This window comes from Cynocephalus volans, chromosome 3, assembly GCF_027409185.1.
Source record: "Cynocephalus volans isolate mCynVol1 chromosome 3, mCynVol1.pri, whole genome shotgun sequence".
NCBI lineage: Eukaryota > Metazoa > Chordata > Mammalia > Dermoptera > Cynocephalidae > Cynocephalus > Cynocephalus volans.
Window position 1 is genome coordinate 171,489,002 of NC_084462.1, and position 23,703 is coordinate 171,512,704.

A 23,703-nucleotide genomic window follows, 5' to 3' on the forward strand; every position below is an offset into this window, starting at 1 on the left:
TTTGAAGAATAGTTATTAAAACAAGAACCATCTTATACTTTCTATTTCAATTTATCCAATCCTTTTCATTTAAGCAGGAATTTATCTCAAGGATGATGACAGAGAACAAAAGTGAAAGAAGGAAAATGTCAAATTTGACCACAAATATGGCAAGATAACACATCTTTTAATGTTCTGCTATAGTCTAAGTTCAGACAAATGTAAATATTTTCTCATTAAGAGCAATTCCATAGAAATTGTGAACTCTGATCAACCCAGAATAATGAAAGACACTGCCCGATCTTCTTCATAGACTAGCATATAAGGTGTGAAAAAACCAATACGATACAGATTGGCATGTAAAATAAGTTTTTGGAAGTATAGTCATCCCTGGTATGGGGGGACAGAGGTTGTTTCCAGGACCTCCAGTAGATACCAAAATCCACAGATGCTCAAGTCCCTGGTATAAAATGCAATAGTTTTTAAGTATAACCAATGCACATCCTCCAGTATACTTTAAATCATCTCTAGATTATTTATAATAGCATAAGCAATGCAAATACTATGTAAATAGTTGTTATACTGTATTGTTTAAGGAGTAATGACAAGGAAAAGATCGTACATGTTCAGTACAGAAGCAACTAAAAAATTTTTTTCTTTCAATCTGCAGTTGGTTGAATCTACAGATGTGGAACCCAAAGAAAAGAAAGGCTGACCATATACTGAAGAACACTTTTAGATAAAATATTGAAAGGATGATTTCTAAAAGGAAGGATAGCAGTAATTCTTCTACCAGCCAACATCATTTATTAAAGTAGTACCCATAAAATCTTCTTTTGTGTGTGTGTTTTTAGTGGCTGGCCTGTCTATGCATCCAAACTTTGACTCTGGTCTTCTAACACCTGCTCTGACCAACTGAGGTAACCGGGCAGCTCTCCTGTAGGATCTTAGGGATTCTTTTCACCGTTACTGTCCCAGGCAGAGAGAGAGATGTTTTAAACAGTCCTTACACTTACTAGTGAAATCCTACTACTGCTTCAAAGTTCTACTCAAGTTCCTTCCCTCCATGGAATGACGCCTGACCCTTAACAAGATTCTGAAGGAACTAAATATGTACTGTTGTATGACCACTGTCTTAAATTACTAACCTATGGTGTATCTATGCTGGATGTCACTTCCTTAGCTAAGCTCCTTGAAAAAGGGATCCTGTCTAATATCTGACACAGCACCTAACACGAAGCCAAGCATTTGGTTCTCACTAAGTACTTAATGCCTGACAAGGCATCTATCTTCATACTTTTCATACAAGACCTGTAAACATCCTCAGTTCATAACCATGGCACTAACAATAACATAATTTAAAAATGACTGAAATTAACAATCTACTGGTTTAATATTGGTGTTACATGTAAAAGCTTTCATATGTCTCACCAGAATTAATCATTTCATCTCTGGCAATAACATAATCAATCATTTTGAATAAAACACCTTTTTGTTAAAGTTAGGTTTCCTAATATTGTTTAAAAGCTGAAACTGCATATCAACTAATCATTAGTCTACAGATGCTTAGAAATAAAACAATACTTTGCCTCTACAATTCAAGTCTATATACTTCCTTGCAACAAAAGCCAATCTGTCTTTTTCAAAATTGTTTCTCCTGGCAAATAATTTTACTGTCTGGCCAAGTTTTGTGTTAAAAATAAAGTACAGTACTACAACATCGATCAACATTTAAAGGACTTAATGATCTATGAAAGAAAATATACAGTGATTCTTTTGAAAAAAGCAAGCCAATCAACGTTTTGCTTATATTATCAAATCAAGAGTGGAGCTTTGAGAAAATAAAATCACATTTGTGTTTAGAGCTATAAGAGCAATATTAAGCACTTATGTAATATGAGAAAACAGACTGGGAGGGAGAGCTGTAAATGGCAAGAATAACTTAAAGACATAACAGAACCAACTGTTTCTTTACTACCCTTCCTGTCTGTGGAACACTGGCCTCTTGCCTACCCTTCCACACACAAGCTGTACAAGCTTAATTAAACAGATCTTTTTCTATAACTAATATCAATTAAACAAAATGAGCCCAAATTTCCTATACATTTGCAAGGAATATTAATTGTAATTTTTAATATGAATAGAAACCTAGGCCACCTAAGCCTTACCAGATACAATAAAAAAAAATCTGAAAATATTTTACTATTAAGGGTTTAAATGGGTGCCTAAACAAATACTAAATACTGCAAAGACTCTCATAATATTTATTAACTACAATAAGTCACAGAATTTTTTGTCATCTACTGGCAACGTCTCAGGGAGATGTCTAAAGAGGTGGCCTTAGATATTATAGAAACATGAAATACAGCATTGAGTTGTCACAGGCCGACGAGTTGGTTCCAAACACTGCCTTTTCACCTCCACTAGTCGAGCCCAATTCTACAATACCAATTCTTCAGGTAACTATTTGGCTGCCCAGTGTGTCTCCTCTGGGTTGCCCATTTGCTGTCCAGATAATGCTGTAGTTGCATTGGCCTTCAATATAACTAGACTGTTTTCCCAATAAATACTGTGTCTTGGTAAAGGCAATCATTTCAACATTTAGGGCACAATACAGAGGATACAACCATATCCTCAAGGGAGATGGAGACATAGAACAAAATATAAGTCAGACTATAAATAACCATTTTCCTGACAGGAATACAGTAACATGGAAATATCATGAACTTTGGTCATGGGCAGAAAGATCAGAGTTTATATAACTTATCAAATGGAATTAATACCCCTTACTGTAGAGTGCTTATGAAAATAAATAAAATAAGACTAAATAATACAGTATATGTTATATCAAATGTCCATAATAGATATTCAATATATAATTATTTCCTTGCTGCTCATTTCCCAGCTCTCTACTAGATTTAGAGTTCTCCCAGGCTGGCCAAGTCAACTAAACGTAGAGGACTTTCAGTTGGGCAGTTCTTTGCCTCAGAATCAAGTTTATTTTGAGTACAACTATCTCACATCTATCTTATCATTTTTTCTATTCCTAAAAATCTCCCATCTACTGTCTCCTGTTGGATTTAGGCCAACTTACTTTGGCTTGTCCTTTAGTATCCATGCTTCAGTGGTTCTTGCCTGCTTGCCTTCTTAGTGTCTAAGCCAATGTTTCTGTTGTTTGACAGCATCTCTGCTGTACCATCTCCTATTTTTGCCTATTTCTTATTTCTATTTTATGTTAGGTGGTATGTAATTCCCTAATTACATGCCTTGTTACTGCTGTGTCTAACCTAGACACCTAAAACTGATGCATTTCCAGGCTCCACTATCACCCTTCTGATAACCTTGTATCATTACCTACTAAATGCAACCCTAGAATAGCTTCAATTTCCTGGTTACCCCTAAATCAGAGATTAAATGAGGAAATACCATTTTTGTCAGCTATTAGTTTCAACAAAGCACTATCAACAACCTGATTATATGAGGCTCAATTGATAATCCTAACCACAGGACTCACCTTAGGGAATTGACAGCGATTATGAGCTACCTTACAAGCCTCAAAAAATAAGGGCTAACCACTTAACTCAGTTGGTTAGAGCACAGTGTTATAACATCAAGGTAAAGGGTTTGGATCCCCGTACCAGCCAGCTACCAAGAAAGAAAAAAAACCATGATGAATGGCTGTGTGTAAAGCACTATCTACAGTCATGAATATCTACTTATACTCAGACATTTATTCCATAAAAAGTTACTTTTTTACTTGAAAATATTGCCCTAACATATCAGACACCTTTAGGGTAGCATGCATATGAATCGATCAGGGAGAAGTCAGAACCATAAAAAGTCAATCAATCAAAGTAACCCCCTTGGCCTGCCCAGGGGCCCAAGGCATGGAGCCCCCCTGCCCACAACCAGACACACTGCCAGTGCCACAGGGCCCACCCCGGCGCCTGAGGCATGAAGCTGGGGACCAGACCCCCCCCTCACAACCAGGTACACTGCCAATATATATACTAGTAATATTGATTTGATCAACATGTGTCAACACTGAACCCCCAAAATATGTATAATCAATTATGATTCAATAAAAAAAGAGGAAAAAAATCAACCCACTTCTTAGTGGTCAACAGGGTGACAACCAACACAACAGCATTGCCTCAACATCCAAGAAAACTAACTGCACAGCTAGGGCCAACGTAATGACTCTGTTTTCACCAGGATCATACTTAAGTTGAAGCTAACCAGTCATGGGAGATAGAAATGAAAGTCACACACACATGAAGTTGGTCTCACTCAACCGTGCCAGTGCATGGTGGAAGACCACATCTGATTGGTATTGTAGGGTGGGGAAGGAAAAGAAAAAACCTACTCTGTTTTTTAAGTTCTTCAATTTGTTCTTCCTTTAGGTCTAACTGTTCTGTAAGTCTTGACGATGAATCCAACACAGCATTTGTTTCATCCAAATGTTCCTGAGGGGAAAAAAGTTATTAAAAAGCAGTATGCAAAAACAGTTTCACAAACTCTAGAACTGAGAGACATCTTAGAGTCAACCCTTTACATTTTAGCTGATGAAGTTGCACCTGTGTGACCTTGGGCAAGTTTATGCAACTACTAAGTACCAAAGATAGACCCCACACTCTTTCACAATAAAACATTGCCTCTTTCAGAGGAACTAAATAAAAAGAGAGAATGCTATTAAAAGACAACATGATGACAGAAATAAAAAAAGTGACAATAAGAAATAAAACTTCAAAAAATGGACACAAAAAGTCAAGAAATATAGCAACAAATGTTCTTGCTCTTTTTAATTTTTGCAAGTCTAATAAAGTGATATTTCACCATGATTTTATTACTTTAAATTTTATTTCCCTATTACTGAATTTGAGCATTTTTTCACGTTTACAGGATAGTTGGGTCTGCTCTTCTGTGCAAACCTCTTTGCATACATTGCTCTTGTTTCTAATGAGCTGCCTCTTTCTTGTCAATTTGTAAGAGCACCTTGTACGGTAGATGTAAACCCTTTGTCATCTGTGCTACACAAATACCATTTACCACATATGCCATTTGGCTACTGAGTCTATGATGTCTTTTGCCATGTAAATTTTTAAGTTGTACATAGTCAAGCATGTCCTACTTTGCTTTTACAGCTTCTTGAGTTTTAGTCTTAGTTGGGATCCTCCTTGCCCCTAGACTGTACATGTAGTCTTCTAGGTTTTATTGCAAGATATTTTGGTTTTTATATTTAAATCTTTAACAGAGTGTTTCTCAATGGGAGTGCTTTTGACATTCCTGGCCCACTAAATAGCGGGAGAGCCATCTAATCACTGTAACAACCAAAAATATCCCCAGGTATTCAGTACCATTCCCAGTTGAGAATCCTCATTCTAATACAACTGGAATTTATTTTTGTATATGGTGTGAGATGGGACTCAATTTAATTTTCTTTCATATGGACAGCCAGTTGTGCTAACCTCATTCATTAGACAATCTATCATATTTCTCATTAAATAAAAATTAGTTTAGTTTAAGGTTTAGTTTTAAATTCTCAAGTATATTCTGCGATCTATTTCTGGACTCTGCTTCTGTTCCACTAATCTAGTCAATATTGTATTGACTTATGGCTCTATTTTAGTATCTAATAGGCCAGTCCCTCCTCACTGTTGTTCTTTCTCATAATTTTCTTGGTTGTTTTCGAGTATTCATCCATGTAAGTTTCAGGTCAAGTTTTGTCATCTTCAATCACTGTGACAGCTTTTTTGATGTGTTATCCTGAACAGGCTACAGTCCTCAGTTATTCAAACATAATCTAGATGTTGCTGTGAAGACATTTTGAAAATGCAATCAAAGCCCTTAATCAGCTGAATTTAGGGAAGGCACGTTATACTGAATAATTTGGGTTGGCCTGATTAAACCAGTTCCAAGTCCTTAAAAGCAGGAATTAGGCTTCCCCAAAAAAGAGAAAAATTCCTTCTGTGGACTTCCGCCTATGGAGTTCCATCCTGCTTGTGATTTTCCTTTCTTCACTGCCTATGGACAATAGCTTTGGCCCATGCCTGTGAGTTCCAGTCCACCTTTGATGTAGTCTTCCCATCTGGACTGCCAGCCTACAAATTTCAGACTTGCTTTGCCAGCCCCCACAATCGTGTAGCCAATTCTTTATAATAAATTGTGTATGTGTGTAATCATACATATCATATATACAAATTTGTCTATATATCCATATGTCACGCACACATACACATCCTACCAGTTCTGCTTCTACGGACTGAACCCTGACTAATACACAAGGTGACTGAAACAAGAAATTCTAATCAAAATCCACAAAACTAAACTTAATGTGAATGAAATTTAAATAAACTTCCAAATTACTTTTTTAACCCTGTAGCATTTATACTTACAAAATTATTAAAGCTTAAAACTAAAATAAGACTTTTTACACTAAGACTTTTTCAAAAATCAGCATTTATACTTCATTTTTCTTTCTACCATTTGTTTGGTTTCTATTTCAATAATTTCAGCTTTTATCTTTATTAGTTCTCTTAGTTACTTCTGTTTTATTTTGTTCTTTTTCTAAATGCATATCACATTTTAAATTTAAAAAAAAAAGACAAAAAAACCCTAGTTTTAAAAGATCTGAACTTCCATCCTAGCAGTTTGACAGATTAGATACTCTGGACTCACTGGAAATAACTAAGTGTTGGATAAAATATATCTTCTTAAATGTATTAATGAACTGACAAGAAAGCAAGCATAAGTGATCAATAAAAATATTAAAAGATGCTCGATCTCATTAGTAATCAGGGAAATGCAAATTAAAACCACTAGAAGATAGTACTTCTGCTATTGTTTGAATGTGTCCCCTCAAAGTTCATGTGTTGGAAACTTGATACCTAATACAGCAGTGTTGGGAGGTGGGGCCTAATGGGAGATATTTGGTTCATGAGGGCACTGCTATCATGAATGAATTAATGCCATTATTGTGGAAGCAGGTTCCTTATCATGTGAGAGGATTCCTTATAAAGATGAGTTTGGCCACCTCTTGCTCTTTCTCTTGCCTCTCTTTGCCCTCCCACCATGGGATGAGAGGGCAGGAAGGCCTTCGTGAGATACTGGCCCCTCAAGCTTGGACTTCTCAGCCTCCTGAATTGTGAGCCAATAAATTCCTGTTCATTATAAATTCCCCAGTTTGTGGTTTTCTGTTATAGCAGCACAAACAAAGACACCTTCCAACCCATCAGATTGGCAAAAACATAATGTCAGATAACACCAAATGTTTGCAAGTATATTACTATAATTGCTTTAAAAAACAATTTGCCATGATCTAATAAAGCTGAGGCAGCCCACATATGAGGGTACTTCAAAAAGCTTATGAAAAAGATTCATATTATCTTTTAATTCTATTTTTCCATGAACTTTTTGAAGTACTCTCATAGGTCTGGTAACTCAGCAATTTCAATCAAGATACACACCTGAAAGAAACTCTTCTATGTGTGCACCAGGAGATATAAGGAAGTACATAACCACATTGTTTGTATAGAAGACATCTGAAATGTCCTTTATTAGTAAAATGGGTAAATAAATTATATATTCATGCAGTAAAAATAATGAACCATCTACACACAGTAACATAGCTGAAGAAGCAAGTCTCAGAAGACTTATTTGATTTACATACAGTTCAACTTTCATTTATAAAGACTTCAAAAATATGCAAAACCAAACAACATCATTTGGAGATGAAAATCTATGTGATAAAACCATAAAGAAAAACAAGGGGTTTTTAAACACAAAGTATTAGAATAGTAGTTATCAATAAGGTGGTAGGAAGGAGACGAGATGTGGAAGCGTGCATAAGGACTTCAAAGGATGACATTCTATTTCTTATATGGGGTGGTGAGTATATGTGTATTTGCTGTGTTGCTGCTATATTTTATACATATTACCTAATTTTTTTTGCAGCCACTTAATATTTAATAAAAGTCTTAAAACTTTGTAGGAAATATATCTACTCTTTCTTGGGACATTAAAGTTCCTGTATAGCATATTCACCACTAATGCCAGGTAAGTGAATTTCATTATTTTTCACTAGCTTTTGCTAAAATCTACTTATGACTTAGAAAAGTATCTCCTAAATGTAAAAGAAGTCACTTTGGTGTTGTATTGTTTCTTAGTGATTCATTTTATTCATACCTCATGATTTTTGTTTGTATGAAATATAGAATAATAAATAAAAAATATTTTAAAGGGTGACCCACAAAAGAAAAAGATCTAATTGGATCGTACACATTATTTTAATCTGTGTGAAATATAGCACCCAGTATATTTTGTTAGAAAATTATAAAGTTAAAATCATAGATTAATTTGGTTTTTTTCCCCTAGAGATCTCTAAAATACCCACGTGTGCTAAAAAATTAAAATATCCTATCTTCTCACATTTGCTGTGTGTGTCTACTCTATACTAAAAGTCAGTGACCCAAGGGAAATCCCAAGTATATAGTTTACTGTTCTGCCCCAGCAGAGGATCAGATACAGAGCAGCCACTTGAACATCATTTACTAAATGAATAATAGCTTTGAAGATTAGTTCCAAGACAAAGATTCTACAAGGTAATTATTTCATGAATAATAAAATTTACAAGAGAAAACTATTTTGAAGTACCTGTAATGACACCACTTTTCCTTCCAGATTTTCTGCCTTTTCCTTCCACTCAGCCATAAGCTGTTTTTGCTTTTCTAGTTCAGCAGAATACATAGCTTTCTCCTCTGAAGACCAAGAAAGTTACATTAGTATTTTGCAATTGTGTGATAAAACTAGAATTTTAAACCACTTGAAATTTTAATAATTCAACAAAGCTAGTTCAAATGTCTCAGTGAGAAAATTATATATGCCTTAGTGATAATGTTAAGTAATGAGATCACTGTTTGCTCTGCATAAACCCTTTTCCATGTTGTTTATCCTGCAGATTCTTCTCTCCTTTCATAACTCTACTCAAGTATTTCCCCTTTGGCAATTTTTTTCTCTCTGGCCTCAGTACCATACTAGTTTGTATACATGCCTGCTCTTGTAATTATATTACATTACAGAAATCTAGAAACCTTATATTCAAAATTCATGATTTCAACCACATGCATAACCCTGAAGGGACACGCAGGTTCAAATTTAAAGTTACTTCCTTATCCTCATATCCCCAAACCACCCCCCACCTAGCAGTTCACTCACTGTCAGTAGTTACTGAATGTATGAAAAAACAAAAGGATGGGTGAAACTAAAGCATTACCATAAACCTGAGGATGAGAGAATGTGAAAAAACATTATTTGGTTCTCAGGATAAAAGGCTCTGGTCACTGTTACTGTGTCTCCAGAAAAGTACTTCATATTTGGACTAGTAGATACAGTCACCTCAAAGTATAGATGAATAGCTAATAACAAGTTAATAAATATATCAAAAGACAGTAATTACTAATGATTAACACTCTGAAGTTGGTTCAATCTCCAACCAATATCTTAAAACCTAATCACCTTTTCCATGTGTGTATCTCTCTCTTCCTTTGTATTCTCCCTTTAGCACTTGATCATCCTACCGCGTGTTGCCTTTATACTTCAACTCTGACGTTAACTGGTAATATAATACTAAATCAAATTTTTAATAACTACTGAATATAGTTAATGTTCTCTAGTCTTAGTCGTAAAGGAGTGTGAACAGTTGATGATGGCTACTTACCTTTTGCCCCTACAAGTGGGTAACCTTTTGAGGATTTACCCATGTTTAATCTAAAATGGCACTCCAACAGGGGCAAATTACCAACAACTACAATTTTTCTTCACTGAAAAACCGACCATACAACTTACCTTCTCGGAAATCCTCTAGTACCATCTGCAGGTTGACTAGTGATAGAGTATACTGCTTTACTTGTTCCTGGGAGACCGAAAGCTGCAGTGCAGTTTCATCCCTTTGCTTGGAGACTACATTCAATTGCTCCTGTAATGACGGTACCTGCACACTGGCTTGATGGCTTCAAACAAAAAGAATAAAAATCAAACTGCTTCTACTACTTTAACCAGAAGAATCACCTACCCTAAGTCTTATTGCACTAAATTCAGGGTAGATTTCAAAGTATTTAGGTACTTTAACAAGATGAAACATTTTCCCCACATTTTGTTATTGTGGTAACATACACATTAAAATTTACCATTGTAACCATTTTCACATGTCCTGCTCAGTGGCACTAAGTACAATCACACTGTTGTGCAACCACCACCGCCATCCATCTCCAGAACTTTTTTTCATCTTCCCAAACTGAAACTCCATCTTTTTTTTTTTTTGGCAGCTGACGGGGAGGGATCTGAACCCTTGATCTTGGTGTTAACAAGGCTGCGCTCTAACCAGCTGAGCTAACCAGCCAGCCATGATATTCATTAAATAACAACTCTCCCTTCCTCTGGCAACCACCATTCTACTTTGTCTCTATGAATTGGACCTTTCCAACATTTTATTGCATTAAAATCAAGTTAGATTTCAAAGAAACTTGAATGGTTCCTCTGTTCTCCCTATTTTTATTAACTCAATGATCCTTCTGGTAAAAGTGACTTTGAACAAATGACTATCCTTTTAAAGACTAAGAATTAGGCTAAACAAGAAATGTCAGCAAAAGAAAAATTTATAAGTAGTCTTCAATTTTCATGTCTCCAGGTTAAATCTCTAAGATGTAATTTATCTCAGAATTTTAAGTTGTAAGGGACCTTCAAAGTCATTTTATCCAGCTTCTAACCTAAGAAAGAAGAGATTCTATGACACCCCCTTGCTTTTGACACTTGCGATCATGGTGAACTCACAATTTCCAAAGGATATCCAACTGATGAACTAATTGCTCTTATTATTAGTTAATTATCTTTTACTATCAACTTTCTTTCTACCTACATTAAATACAATAATACCTAGTCCTGTCCCAAAATAATAATCCAGGGATCCCTAGGAGATTTATATAGCACCTATCTAGGCTTATGTCATTGGTGCACTTCCTTAATGTATAATGATTATATCCAAAATACTGCAATAATCTTTCTGGGTTTTTAATATCTAGTTAAATTTTTATTCAAGATCATCTCACTTTGAAGAGACTTTACCCAATAGCACCCTCTTGTGGAAAGAGCGGTAAATTGATAGTAAGAAGACTGCTCTCAATGTTCTTGGAATTTATTCAGCTTTGCTGGTTAGCTAATAACTTAAAGGGTGATTGTAAGGATGAAATGAGTTATGACGGCATTCAAAGTTAAGAAATACCAGGTCACACTATTGTAAAGTTAGGGTTTGTAGACTGAGTTACTCATGCAACAAATATTTACTGAAAATCTCTTAAACTATGTGTAATATATGCTATGGGAACGGAACAAAATGAATGGCATCATTCCTACTCCCCATGACCTTACATTTCATTGGGTGGGAGACAGTATAAGAGAGGTCAACAATTACCTGTACCCTAAAGTAAAATATATGTAATCTAGCAAAGACTCAAAGTGTTATACAAGTTCAAAGGAAAAACATCACACCAGTGTTAGTTCTGCACATGAGGAGGGGGGTGCTAAATAAAGTACCCTTCATGAAGAAAATGGAATTTGAAGAACAGGTGGATTCACAGAAAAACTGTCAGGGATAGGTCCATTCTTCAGGCAGAAGAAAGAATATGAAAAGATAAAGTATAAGAAAAAGAAAAAGAAATAGGAAGATAGTAGGTCTGAGAAAACTGAGTAATACAGTTCAGCTGGACACAGATGATAGCGTGAAATAAGGCTATGGTAGTAGGTAGCATGGAACCAAATCATGGGAGTCAAAACTGGTTTTTAAAAAAATGAGGAACAAGATCACAGCTCTACTTAAGGAAGGTTATTCTGGAAACTATTACAAAGTGTAAATAAAAGGGGCAGAGACTAAAAACTATTTTGATTTGAGAAAATAAGGGCCTGAAAATTGTAAGGAAGGATTACAATATATAAAGACATAATCTGAGGATGTTCTGGCATGTCTGCCTGAGTGAAACACATACAAAAATGATCACTCATTTTAATTCCCATTTTAAACAAGTTTCCCTTGAGAATCTAACACTCCATGCAAAGGGAGGAGAAGGGGGGTCACCCTCAGAAATATTGTCTCACTGGCCTATAATATCTTTGTGGACAGATAGTGTCTACTATCTTCTTATAACTCCATCAGCACCATACATAGTAAAAAGATAAATAAAAAGATGCACGTACCGCAAATGGAAATATAAACAGACACATCTTTTCTGGAAAATAATTTTGCAGTACAATCTCAAAAGTTTTAAAATGCCCCTTGACCCAGAAGCTCCATTTCTCAAAATTTACACTAAGGAAATAATCTGTCATCAACACAAAACATACATGTCTTGGGATATCACAACAGCACTCTTAGTAATTTTGAAAAGCTGAAACATTTGAAACATCCAATAATAAATGGTTGGGTTAAAGAAATTATGGCAAATCCAAGTAATGGCTAATCATAAAATAATATTGCAGAAACATATGCCTGAATGTGTACTGATACTCATATATTATTAAGTGATAAAAACAGGTTACAAAACCTGTATGAATAGTATGATCTCAATTTTGCTTTTAAAAAGATAAGTTATATATATATATATATATAAACAAATATAGAAGCATAAAAGGGTACAAAAAAGGATTATCACTGGGGGGGGGTGAGACTCTGCTTTCTGTTCTTTTGGTTTGAATGATTCTCCTGAAGTGGAAAATATAACATTTTTATAATAAAAAAAGAAAAGAAAAGAAAAGAAAAAACATTTTATAACATTTTATTGAGAAAAATAAAATTTTAAAGAAGATAAGCAGGGACCAAGCAGGAACCTGGCCAATTAAAAGTCCTAATAAACCAAGAGCTAATTCTTCACACTAACCTAGGTCCTTCACCTTGCTACTTCCTTTACTCTAATATCTATACCTAATTCAACCTTAGACCGCTTGATGAAAAATAAACTCACATAAATTAAATTAGTTCTTTGGGAGCTGAACAGAGCTAATTAAATCAGCCAGAATTGCAGACTATATCCCTAAAATGATAAGAGGCAATTGCCTAGGGTGATGGTTAAGATTAAGAGTTTGAAAGCCAGATTCACAGTCTCAGACTTGAGTGTGAAACCCACACATAAATTCTGTGTGCCTGACTTTGGGCAGGTTACTAAATCTCTTTATCCTGTATCTTTATCTGCAAAAAGGAGATAATGAATTTTGTGAGAATGAGCTAACATGAAAAATGCTTACTGAGTCTGACACTCAAGAAATTTTCAGTTAAAGTTAATGAAAAAGTTACCTTGCATTTTCCATTGCATTAGTGGATGAAACTAGCTTTTCCTCCAATTCTGTGACTTTCTTTTTTAGTTTAGCCTCTCTGTCTTCAGCAGCCAAAGCTTCACGGGTATAAGAATCTTCTGATTCTAAAAGATGATTACACAATCTCTCTAGCTCCTGGTTTAACCGTAATTATTTGTTACGTAAATGTTGAACCTATGTAGAGAACATTTCTTTATTTTTCTTATACAAAATGTTCCTTTCCCCACACTACAAGCCTCTATGTTATCAAATCTTTTTCCCACTGTTGAAATGTATTAATTGTATCCTAATTGCTCATACTGCAAGATATATTTATTCTAGGAAAAATTCTCCTGAAATCATCTTGAATATTCATTTAGAAGCTTTACTTTGTACAATCTCATTCCCTGGAAACTGGAACTATACAAAAGTACTGGGTTCTTTGTGACAGACCAGTTTTTCGGTGTATCTCATTTTTTTCATATTTTATGGGTAAAAATTTTTTCTTATATCCAAGATATGCCATGGTTTTCATTTTTGAAACCTAAAATATAAAGCACCCTGGGAGATGAAAGTCCTACTATAGCACATCAGAGAAAGACTAAGAAAAATCACCTAAGAGATAAATTCATTTGAATTGAAAACTTTCCAGATTTCTTACTTAATAGTTATTAAAGTTAATATTTGATTCACTGTTTCCTTAAAGTGAAAGGATACCTCATTCTGAAGGGTATTGTTTTCCATTTGTTTCTCATTCAGGGGCAATGTGACTTGGTCTCTCTCCCATTGAAATGTAACTGTCTTCTCCTGCATTGACTTAACTGCATTTAAAAGCTGATTTAACTCCCCAGTCTTGCCCTTTAGAAAGAAAAAACTTTAGTTTTAAAGAAAAATTCACTTTAAAAAAGACATTTTCTTCATTAAACAATTAATTTTAAAATGTAGTTAACTATGTCAAGGTCATCAAAAACAAGGAAAGTCTGAGAAACTGTCACAGTCTATAGAAGCCTAAGGAGACATGACCTCTAAATATAATGTGCTATCCTGGATGGCCCCTTGAACAAGAAAAGGACAATTGGTAAAAATTAAGGAATTTGAATAAAGTCTAAATGTTAGTAGTAATGCCTCAATATTGGTTCATGAGCTGTGACAAATATATTATAGTAAAGATGTGAACAATAAATAAAACTGGGTGTGAGGTATAGAACTCTCTCCACTATCTTTGCAACTTTTCTATAAATCTATTATAAAAGAAAATGTTTACTAGAAATGTTTCAAAAGGAACTCAAAAGACAAAAATCTCTTCAAATTTGGCCATACAACAAAGTGTTCATGAACCTCCAAATCACCAATAAAATGTATGTGTGTAGGGTGTATGTGTGTGTGCACGTACACAGGTGCGTATGCACACAAGGATGTCCATTCGTCAGGCTCCCACAACTGTTGTTCAAGAAAATAAGTGTCAGTAGCTAGAAAAAGATAAAAAGGAAATCATTTCATATGTACAGTCTATTTTAAAAGAATATTTTAGCAACAACTTAATGAAAGCAACTTTGGAAAGATATCTGGCTAGACAATAATGAAAATTTATTCCATATCAGTACAATATATTAACAACAGCAGGAAAAAGATAACCCTTCATTGCAAAAGTAGAGTCATGAATTTCAAATGACAGCTGGAATTCTAACACAGAAAAGTGTCACGCTGTTTACAGCCAAGTCTTTTCCCTGTTTTAAATAAGCATATCAAATGAATCTACTTATAGTTTAGTATTATTTTAAGTTGTTATATAAACTTTTCATTTCTTTAAGAATATATAATGTTTCCCCCAGGATAAATCATTGAAACCAAAACATAAAACCATCTATTCCTTTTACTTCAACATCCCCTCCTAAATAGGATGGCCAATATTTTCCAAATAGTTTTTCAGTTAGTTTTCTTTTTCATATTACAGAGAAAGAGCAAATGCTTGAGAAATTAAATAGATTTGAAGACCTCCTGCTGAGAACATCCCCTCCCCCCCAAAATATGTAATTTATTATACTCAAAATATACTATTAAAGTTACTCAAATTATATGAGCGTACATGAAAAATTTTGTGACAAAACAGAATTTTAAAAAAATATGAATCTTTCCATGAACTTTTGGAAGACAACCTGCATAGAATATTGGAATAAATTAATTAGTTTATATGAATTACCCTCAAGTAATACAATACTTTTGTAATACTTGACCTAGGGAAGCTTCCTAAAAGGTAGGAGAGCCTGAATATAATCTTCACACTTTAGATGTGTAAATGTCAATGAAATAGAACTAAATTGTACAAGATGCAAAACTGCAAAAGAAAAAAAATATATACAACAGAAGACTTTTTTACATTCCTTCTGTAGTAGTCTTACAACCTTTAGACACTGAACCTAATTTTGGTTAGTGAGTAATAGGAAGCTGTACCCTCTAAGAGTCATTTTCACACCAATTGTAGACCAGTACCATTAATGCTAAAAAGTTATCTCTGAAGGATGAGAACACCTCGACATTGACCAAGAGTGAACCTATTTAATCAGATGTACGGACAAGAAGAAGAAATGAAGTAAGTTATCACAACTTTAATCCAAGACTCTAGGAGAGAACTTAATTGACAAAAGAAGTTTATTTGTGCCTGGCAATATGTAAATGCTCAAGAAGCGCTTGCTGAATATTCCATTGTTCTGCCTATCAACTCTTTTCCAAATTTCTACTACTAAAAGTATAGAATTCAGAGTAGAAAGGCACTACCAAACAAGCCCTACACAGCACCTATCACAATATGATGTAACAGGAGATCTTCAATAATTCTTATTAAAATGAAATGCATGTAAAAATTTAATTATATGAAAAGCTACAGACACTTTCCATATAACAGTTATGACCCTCCATATTATGGTTAAATAAACAAACCAATAAGGTCAAAACATACCCAAAGTCACATGTGTGACAGAGCTGGGATTACAGTATTTACTGAGTTTACTATGTGAAAACTACTACTCTTGGCTAACACCTTTCAAATTCCAGGTTATGACTAATTGATTCATAAAAATCAATTCAATATTTTATCCAGCACTGGTTTTGTTTTTTTTAAAAATAGAGTATCACATGTAGGAATTGTAATTTCTGGTTCTTGAAACTTTTCAGTTTTACACACACACACACACACACACACACACACACACGGACACGTGCTGCTATGTCACAATGTAAAATGTATTTCTTACTGTAGATAATGTTCAAAGATGTAGTATTTCACAGGGCTTTCCTTTATATATAAGAATCCCTAAGATGTTAACCACTACTAGCAGCTACTGAAATAAGCCTAAAATGTGTTGAAGTGACTTTAAAATTTCTCTTGTAACAAATTTCTATTTTCAAAGGGTATTAATTGCTACTATACTCTTTTTTTCCTACTTAGCAGGCTGTAAAAAATTAACCTACTACTAAAAATATTTGGAAATATGTAATAATTTGAGGAAGAAACTTCCAGATGCCTCAAATCAAAAATATAGTCATGTACCCCATAAAAACATTTTGGTCAATGACTGATCACGTATTCGACAGTAGTCAAAGAAATAGGCTGTACCATACAGCCTAGGTGTGCAGTAGGCTATACCACCTAGGTCTGTGTAAGTACACTCCCTGACCTTCGCACAACAACGAAATTGCCTAAGGATGTTTCTCAGAATGCATCCCCACTGTTTAGCAACACATGACTGTATCTTGAATATTTCTAAATGAACAAATTCCTAGTCCTCTTCAAAGATGATATCAATAAAGTAACTGAAACAAAGAAGTCTCCTCCACCCCCAACTTCCCTCTTCAATACTCCAACCAGAACATACCTGTTCATTTTCTTTCAATAGTTGCTCAAGAGCAAGAGCCTTCTCCTTCATCGAATGGCACTCAAACTCTTTCTCTCGCAGCATCATAGAAATCTTCATATTAGTCTCCTGCAATGCTTGATATTCTGCTTCCTTTCCCCTGGATGTTTCTACTATTTTTTCATTTTCCCCTTTTAGTTTACAAATGTCCATTTCTAAAATTAATATTCTCTCCTTCAGGTTTGTTACAGCCTACCTCAAAAGTTCATTTTCATTCACTTTGTTAGTGAAACTTTCATTTGAAGACAGTAATTGATCACTTTTGGCTTTGATTAAGAGGTCTTTTTCTTTAAGTAACTCCTGTAAAACATCTTGTTCCTCCTTTATCTGCTTAATTTCTGAATCAGTTTGTTCATGTTCTTTTCCTTCTAGCTCTGAGGTGGCAGCAATCGAATCAGAGAGCCTGTGATTATTTTCCCGGAGAGTTCTAATTGTTGCATCTTTTTGCTGCAGTGATTTCCTTAGCTCTCCTATCTCTCGTTGAAGCAACTGAGAAGATTGACTTGATTTATCAGATTTACTTGCTCTAAGAGACTGTCCTGACTGGGAAGGAAGGAATGATCCAGAAGAGAGCTGGGATAAAAGCATATCAAGTTTTCCTAAAAGAAGTTCTTTAGTATTGCAAAGCTCCCCCATGCTATACTGAACTTTTGCTAATTCCTGCCCCAAACTTCTGAGTTTGGGTTCATTCTGCTCGTAACTTTGGATCATGCCAGCATAGTCCACTTGTAATTTAGAATTAGTATCACTGTCAACCAAAACTTCTGCCCGAAGATGACGAAGTTCTTCCTGACATTGAGCCAACATGTTTTGCATATTTTGTACTGTGGTCATCACCTGCTGTTTCCACTATTCCATTTGCATTACTTGCTGTTTTAATTTATCCCGTTTCTATAAAAGCTCCTCCAACTGATTACTATTAACAACTCCTGCCTGGATGTTTGTAAAACTTCTAATAAAGTCTTACATTTCTGACTTAATGCATCTATTTCAATGTCTTTTTCTCGAATGATACATGATAAATTCTGAACAGTTTCTCTAAACATATCTTGGCTGCTACTTTCAAATTGAGTGGACAATTTTTTGTTTTCCCCTTGCAGCTTAATGAGGGCTGCTTCTTTGACTGCATCTATATCCATCATTTTATGATAATCTGCTTTTAGATGGCTACTTTCCCATGTCTTCTCATCCAAAACAGCTTTGTTCTCTCTCCATAGCATAGACCTGCAATTGCTGTTGAAGGTACATAATATCCTGGGGGTAGGAAGCTGGAAAAATTCTAGCATGAAGAGCTTCTATCTCCAAATCTTTCTGTTGGATAATCTGAGTTACTTTACCAACCTCATCTTTGAACAACTGATTGATCTGTTCAGTTAGAGATACATTCTTTTCCTTTAGAAGTTTAATCTCTTGTTCTCGTTCTTTTATTCCTTTCACTAATCTTTCAGTTTCAGCTTTAGATAAATCATGCTTTTCACTTCCATTTTCCATATTAAGGCTCTGAACTTCGTTTCTTGTAAAATATCAGGACTCTCTGTTTGAATGTCCTGTCTTTCTTCATGCAACTGGGTTTTGATTTGTTCAACTGCTTTTTGCAAATTCTTAATTTCCTCATCTTTCTCTAAAAAGAGCTGGGTGTGTGTGACATTCATTTGCTCATGCTGGTATCTAAACTCATCCATTTCCTTCTTCTGCTCCTGTAAAGATTGAAGTAGTTGCATTTTACTCTGGTCTTCAGTTATCTTCTGTTGATGTTTAATTTTCTCTTCAGGATGACCCTTGATTACATTCAGTTGAGATACCTCCGATTCTAGGTCTGTAATACTATCAAGTGGTTTGGGCTCAGCCACAGGTGCAGCTTGACTCTGCTCTTCCCTGAGTCATTTCAGGTCTTTTTGCAGATGATTGTTTTCTTCTTTCATGGCTCCAAGACTTCTGTCCTTTTCCTCTATGGTCTGCCTTAAAATTTCATTTGGCATTCAGGCTTGAGAATATTTATCTAATTCCTCCTGCAGCTCTGAACACTTTTCTTTAAGTTTTTCAATAAAAAGTTCTTTTTCCTTTATAAGTTCTGTCAATTGCTTCTGCTCTTCTTCACTAGATGACAAAATTTCTTAGTATTTTTATGATCGGTATCCATTTGCTCAATATGCTTTTTGAGTTCTACTATTTCAAAGTCTTTCTCTTGACTGAGTTTAATTAAATGCTCATGTTCCAGCTGTAAGACAGAGGTGCTCGAGTTACATGCATTTGATAGTTCTTCAATGTTTTGCTCATACTTGCTTGCTTCTTCCAACAGCCTCTCTTTGGCCTGACATAATTCTGCTTCTATCTGTCCTTTTTCCATTTTTAGAGTCTCCACAATAGTGTTTTTTTCCAGAGAAATCTGACTGTTCCCAGCTACAGATTCTTCCAACTGATGCCTTACATCTTCACATGTGAAAACCAACTTTTCATTTTCCATTTTCAGATCAAAAGCAACTTTCTTTAAATTTTCATTGAGCTGTTCTATTTCTGAAAGATTTTGCTTTAAGTTTCTAACTTCAGCGTCCCTTTCTTTAAGTAAGTTATCCTTAAAAGTACTATTAGAGTCTTTATTGAGAGACTGAGTTAACTCCTTCCAGACTCTAGAAAGCTCTTCCTCATTTTGTCTAATATGTTCCTTAAGTTCAAGGTTCTCCTTCTGGATGTTTGAATTATTTTTCTGTGATTTACTTAGCTGATCTACTAAATCTTCTACTTTATCCTCAAGCTCCTCCTTGATTAAATGCAAATCATTCAGGACCAGTTCACTTTGAATTAACTTTTCTTTCTGCATGTTTAACTCTTTAGTAAGGTTCATTTTATCATCCTTGAGTTGATGAACTATCTTTTTTTCATCATCTAGATCTTGTTTCCGTTTATTTTGATAAAAGATCAGCTATCAAAACAACAAAATGAAGGAGACAGCATTATCAGTAAACTGAAACAAGATCTAGATGATGAAAAAAAGATAGTCTGATAATGCTATCTCCTTCATTTTGTTTTTTTGATAGCTGATCTTTTATCAAAATAATGTGCTGAAAGAAAAATTAATTTGCATGGTAACTTTACAAAATTTTCTTATTTTAGTACATAAAAAAATTTCACAAAATTTCTTACATAATAGAATTATCCTCAGATATTTCTAATCTTTCTTAAAAACAACCTTTTTCCTATCCCAATATCCCCTACAAAGGTATTTACTAATATCTTACAGCAAGTCCATTTTACCGAAGAAGGGAAACTATATATGTTATTTATTTTCAGCTCTTAAACACTAGAGCAGGAGTCAACAAACGACATCTTAGAGGCCAAATCAGGCCTGCACCTGTTTCTGTAAATATAATTGTATTGAAACACAGCCATGCTCTTTCACGACAGCAGAGTTCAGTAGTTGCAAATGAGACTACATGGTCTGTAAAGCCAAAAGTACATTAGTATTTGGCAATTTCTATGAGTAGACCATCAGTGAACTAAAATAGTAAATTTTATGCCCATCATTTTTACATGTTAACCCAGTGTTCAGTCTGCTGAGTAAAATGTGCTACCTCGCTGTCTTCAATATAACATTACCTTTGTAGCTTCTTGGTTCTGTTTGTCCAATTCTCCTAACTTGGATAGCAGTATTTCCTTTTCATTAATGCTCTGATTGAGTTCTTGTTTCTTTGCCTCCAAACTAAGTCTTAAGTCATATAATTTTAAATTCAAACTCATATCTCTTGCAGCTGTACTTTACATTACTTCATAGTCACTGTTCAGTTTTAAAAGTAATATCTGAAGTTCTCCCTTAAATGATAAAGGGGAAAAAATCAACATATACTGTGAACTGAAGAAGAGACACTAAAAGATTAAAAACATATAAATAAACAAAACTTGGAATCTATCTTAAATTCTCTGTATCGGAAAAATTACTAATACCTCAATAATGAAATATAAAATTCAACAATACTATTCAATTTGCAATTTTGTTTGCAGCTTCAAATAAAACTTTTCTATAACCCTAGACAAGATGCAACCAGTGTGTTTGTCTTGTAGCTTCAGCTTCTTTACACACAAACTTCTGCATCTGAGTCTTTCCTATCCCACTCCCACTGTTGCTTCCCTTTATCTGCTCTTCTCCCTCCACGTACATACTTTGCAAAATGTCAAAGTCTTCCAGCTCTCTTCATGTCCATTCTCTAACATCCTGTCATCAACGCCCACAGAATAAATAAAAATGTACAAATTCCACACTCATTCACTCTAAAGTTTATCGTCTCTAATTAGAAAATAAAAGCCTTCTTTTCCCTCATTAAGGAAATCCCCTTTATTGCTTGCTTCTGTCAGAAACTGGAATCTTTCTGGATCCAAAAAAGTGCCCTCCTTCCTTCCTTTACCTTCCAACTTGAGCACAGACAAGGATCCCCTCTCTCAAACCTGACATAAAGATGTATCGATATATACATTTTATAGCCCATTATTAGGTATTTAATGCTTTTCTCCAAAATCCCAGAAGTGGTACAGTACTCTATGTTTCACATTATTTCAACCTCTGATTACAAGTTTTGTTGATAAGTATAAATTGCTATAAAGCCTTCCCTCATTGACAGAGATTTTTTTATTTTGACTGGTAAGGAGATCTCAACCATTGGCACGGTTTGGTCCACACCACACTCAGCCAGTGAGTGCACTGGACATCCCTAGATAGGATCCGTGGCCTCAGCACTACCAGCACCGCACTCTCCCGAGTGAGCCTAGGTGCCGGCCCATTGACAGAGATTTTTTAAAAATCAAGCTTCTATGGTATCTAGTCTCAAATTCCTTCAAATAAAAAGCCTTATACCTTATAAAAGAAACCAATAAAGGCTGTCTCAGAGCAATGCATCACAGTTCTCATTTCCTTCTGATTCAAAAGTTTATTCTGAATACAATTGGAAGATGAAAACAGCATTCCCTTACATCTTTCTACTGTCTGTTATCTGCTCAATTAGGAGAACCACACATTTCTTTCAGGTAGATCTTAAGAGGACATACAGCTTTGCAGTTACTTTTGGTATTCTTCTTCTTCTTCTTCTTTTTTTTTGGTGGCTGTTTTGTACAGGGATTGAACCCTCCACGTTGGTGTCTTCTGGTATTTCTTATCAGTAAGCAGACCCACAGCAGACACAATTCAAGGAATAGTAAGAATGGACTACTTAACATCAATAGAAAGGAGAAAAAGCTATCAGGAACAGCTACAGAACCCAAGAGTATCATGAAAATGTAACAGGCCCTACCAAATCTGTGCAGAGAGTCTGCAAACTATAAAATATACCTAGGCCAGTCAGATAAACAGCAGAATACAATGGGAGCAGAAACAGAACAGAGAAAATATATGATGGTACTTCAAAAAATTTGCGGAATAGAATTAAAAGATAACATGAATCTTTCTATGAACTTTTTGAAATATCCTCATTTATAATATAGTAATTTCAAAAGTAACTGGCATTTAGTGGGTATATAAAAAGTGGGGGCAAAGATCCTACAATGAATGGGACAGTGCACACAACTAAGAATCTTCTCACTTAAATGCCAATGGCACCCTCTTTGAGAAACACTGCCTATATACTAGTGTAGAAAGATGTTGAAAATATAATATTAAGGTATGTAAGAACAATATTTTTAGTATGCTAACACGTATTTTTTAAATCTCTTTATATATAAAATCATACATGCATAGATATAGTCTGAAAAGATATAACAGAAAGCGGTAAAAGAGATCACCTCTGGGAAAGGCCAACCAAAGGATAGTCCACTCATACTGTCTGAAGTTTTTCAGCATGTATGAGTATTACTGAACACATATATCAGTAAACATGTATTCCTTAAAAAAATTAAAAATTTAAATTGAATCCAGACATTGGCCTTTAATTTAACACCAGCTTACAAATGTCCCATATTTAAGCACCTGCCTTAGCCAAGGAATTACTGTCAAGTGGTACAGACCTAAGAATACCTCTCCCCATACAGAATTTTAATTCCAAGAATTCCATCCTTGCTACCAACATATACAAGAAAGACCCTACTTCTACCACTGAAACTGTCCCTCTTAAGCCCTCACCACAAAGAAATCCTGTCCACCACAATGGACACATTCTGGAGCACGTAAGCAGTAGCTACATTTATTACAGTATGCCCCTTCAGACCTCTTGCTACCAACATATACAAGAAAGACCCTACTTCTACCACTGAAACTGTCCCTCTTAAGCCCTCACCACAAAGAAATCCTGTCCACCACAATAGACACATTCTGGAGCACGTAAGCAGTAGCTACAGTTATTACAGTATGCCCCTTCAGACCTCTGGACCCACCTGTGCATGCTGCTGCTGTCAGGCCTTCATCAGAAACCAAAATAGGGCCTGTACCTATCTTTTCTGCTCACATCTGTGGGCCTACTGGATTATCTCTAAACATAAACTCTGGCCAGTCTCTCATACC

The 23,703-nt window shown here is 35.0% G+C and overlaps 1 protein-coding gene across 1 annotated transcript in view; it reads right to left on the bottom strand.

The window, feature by feature from the left end:
* Nucleotides 1-23,703, bottom strand: part of TRIP11 (thyroid hormone receptor interactor 11) — a 61,427-nt gene that overhangs the window by 12,330 nt on the left and 25,394 nt on the right. The window contains 12 exon segments of the mRNA XM_063089768.1: nt 4,346-4,445; nt 8,632-8,735; nt 9,823-9,986; nt 13,316-13,509; nt 14,032-14,172; nt 17,187-18,160; nt 18,163-18,425; nt 18,427-18,730; nt 18,733-19,338; nt 19,341-20,128; nt 20,223-20,284; nt 20,820-21,032. Coding sequence (XP_062945838.1) covers nt 4,346-4,445; nt 8,632-8,735; nt 9,823-9,986; nt 13,316-13,509; nt 14,032-14,172; nt 17,187-18,160; nt 18,163-18,425; nt 18,427-18,730; nt 18,733-19,338; nt 19,341-20,128; nt 20,223-20,284; nt 20,820-21,032 — 3,913 coding nt within the window.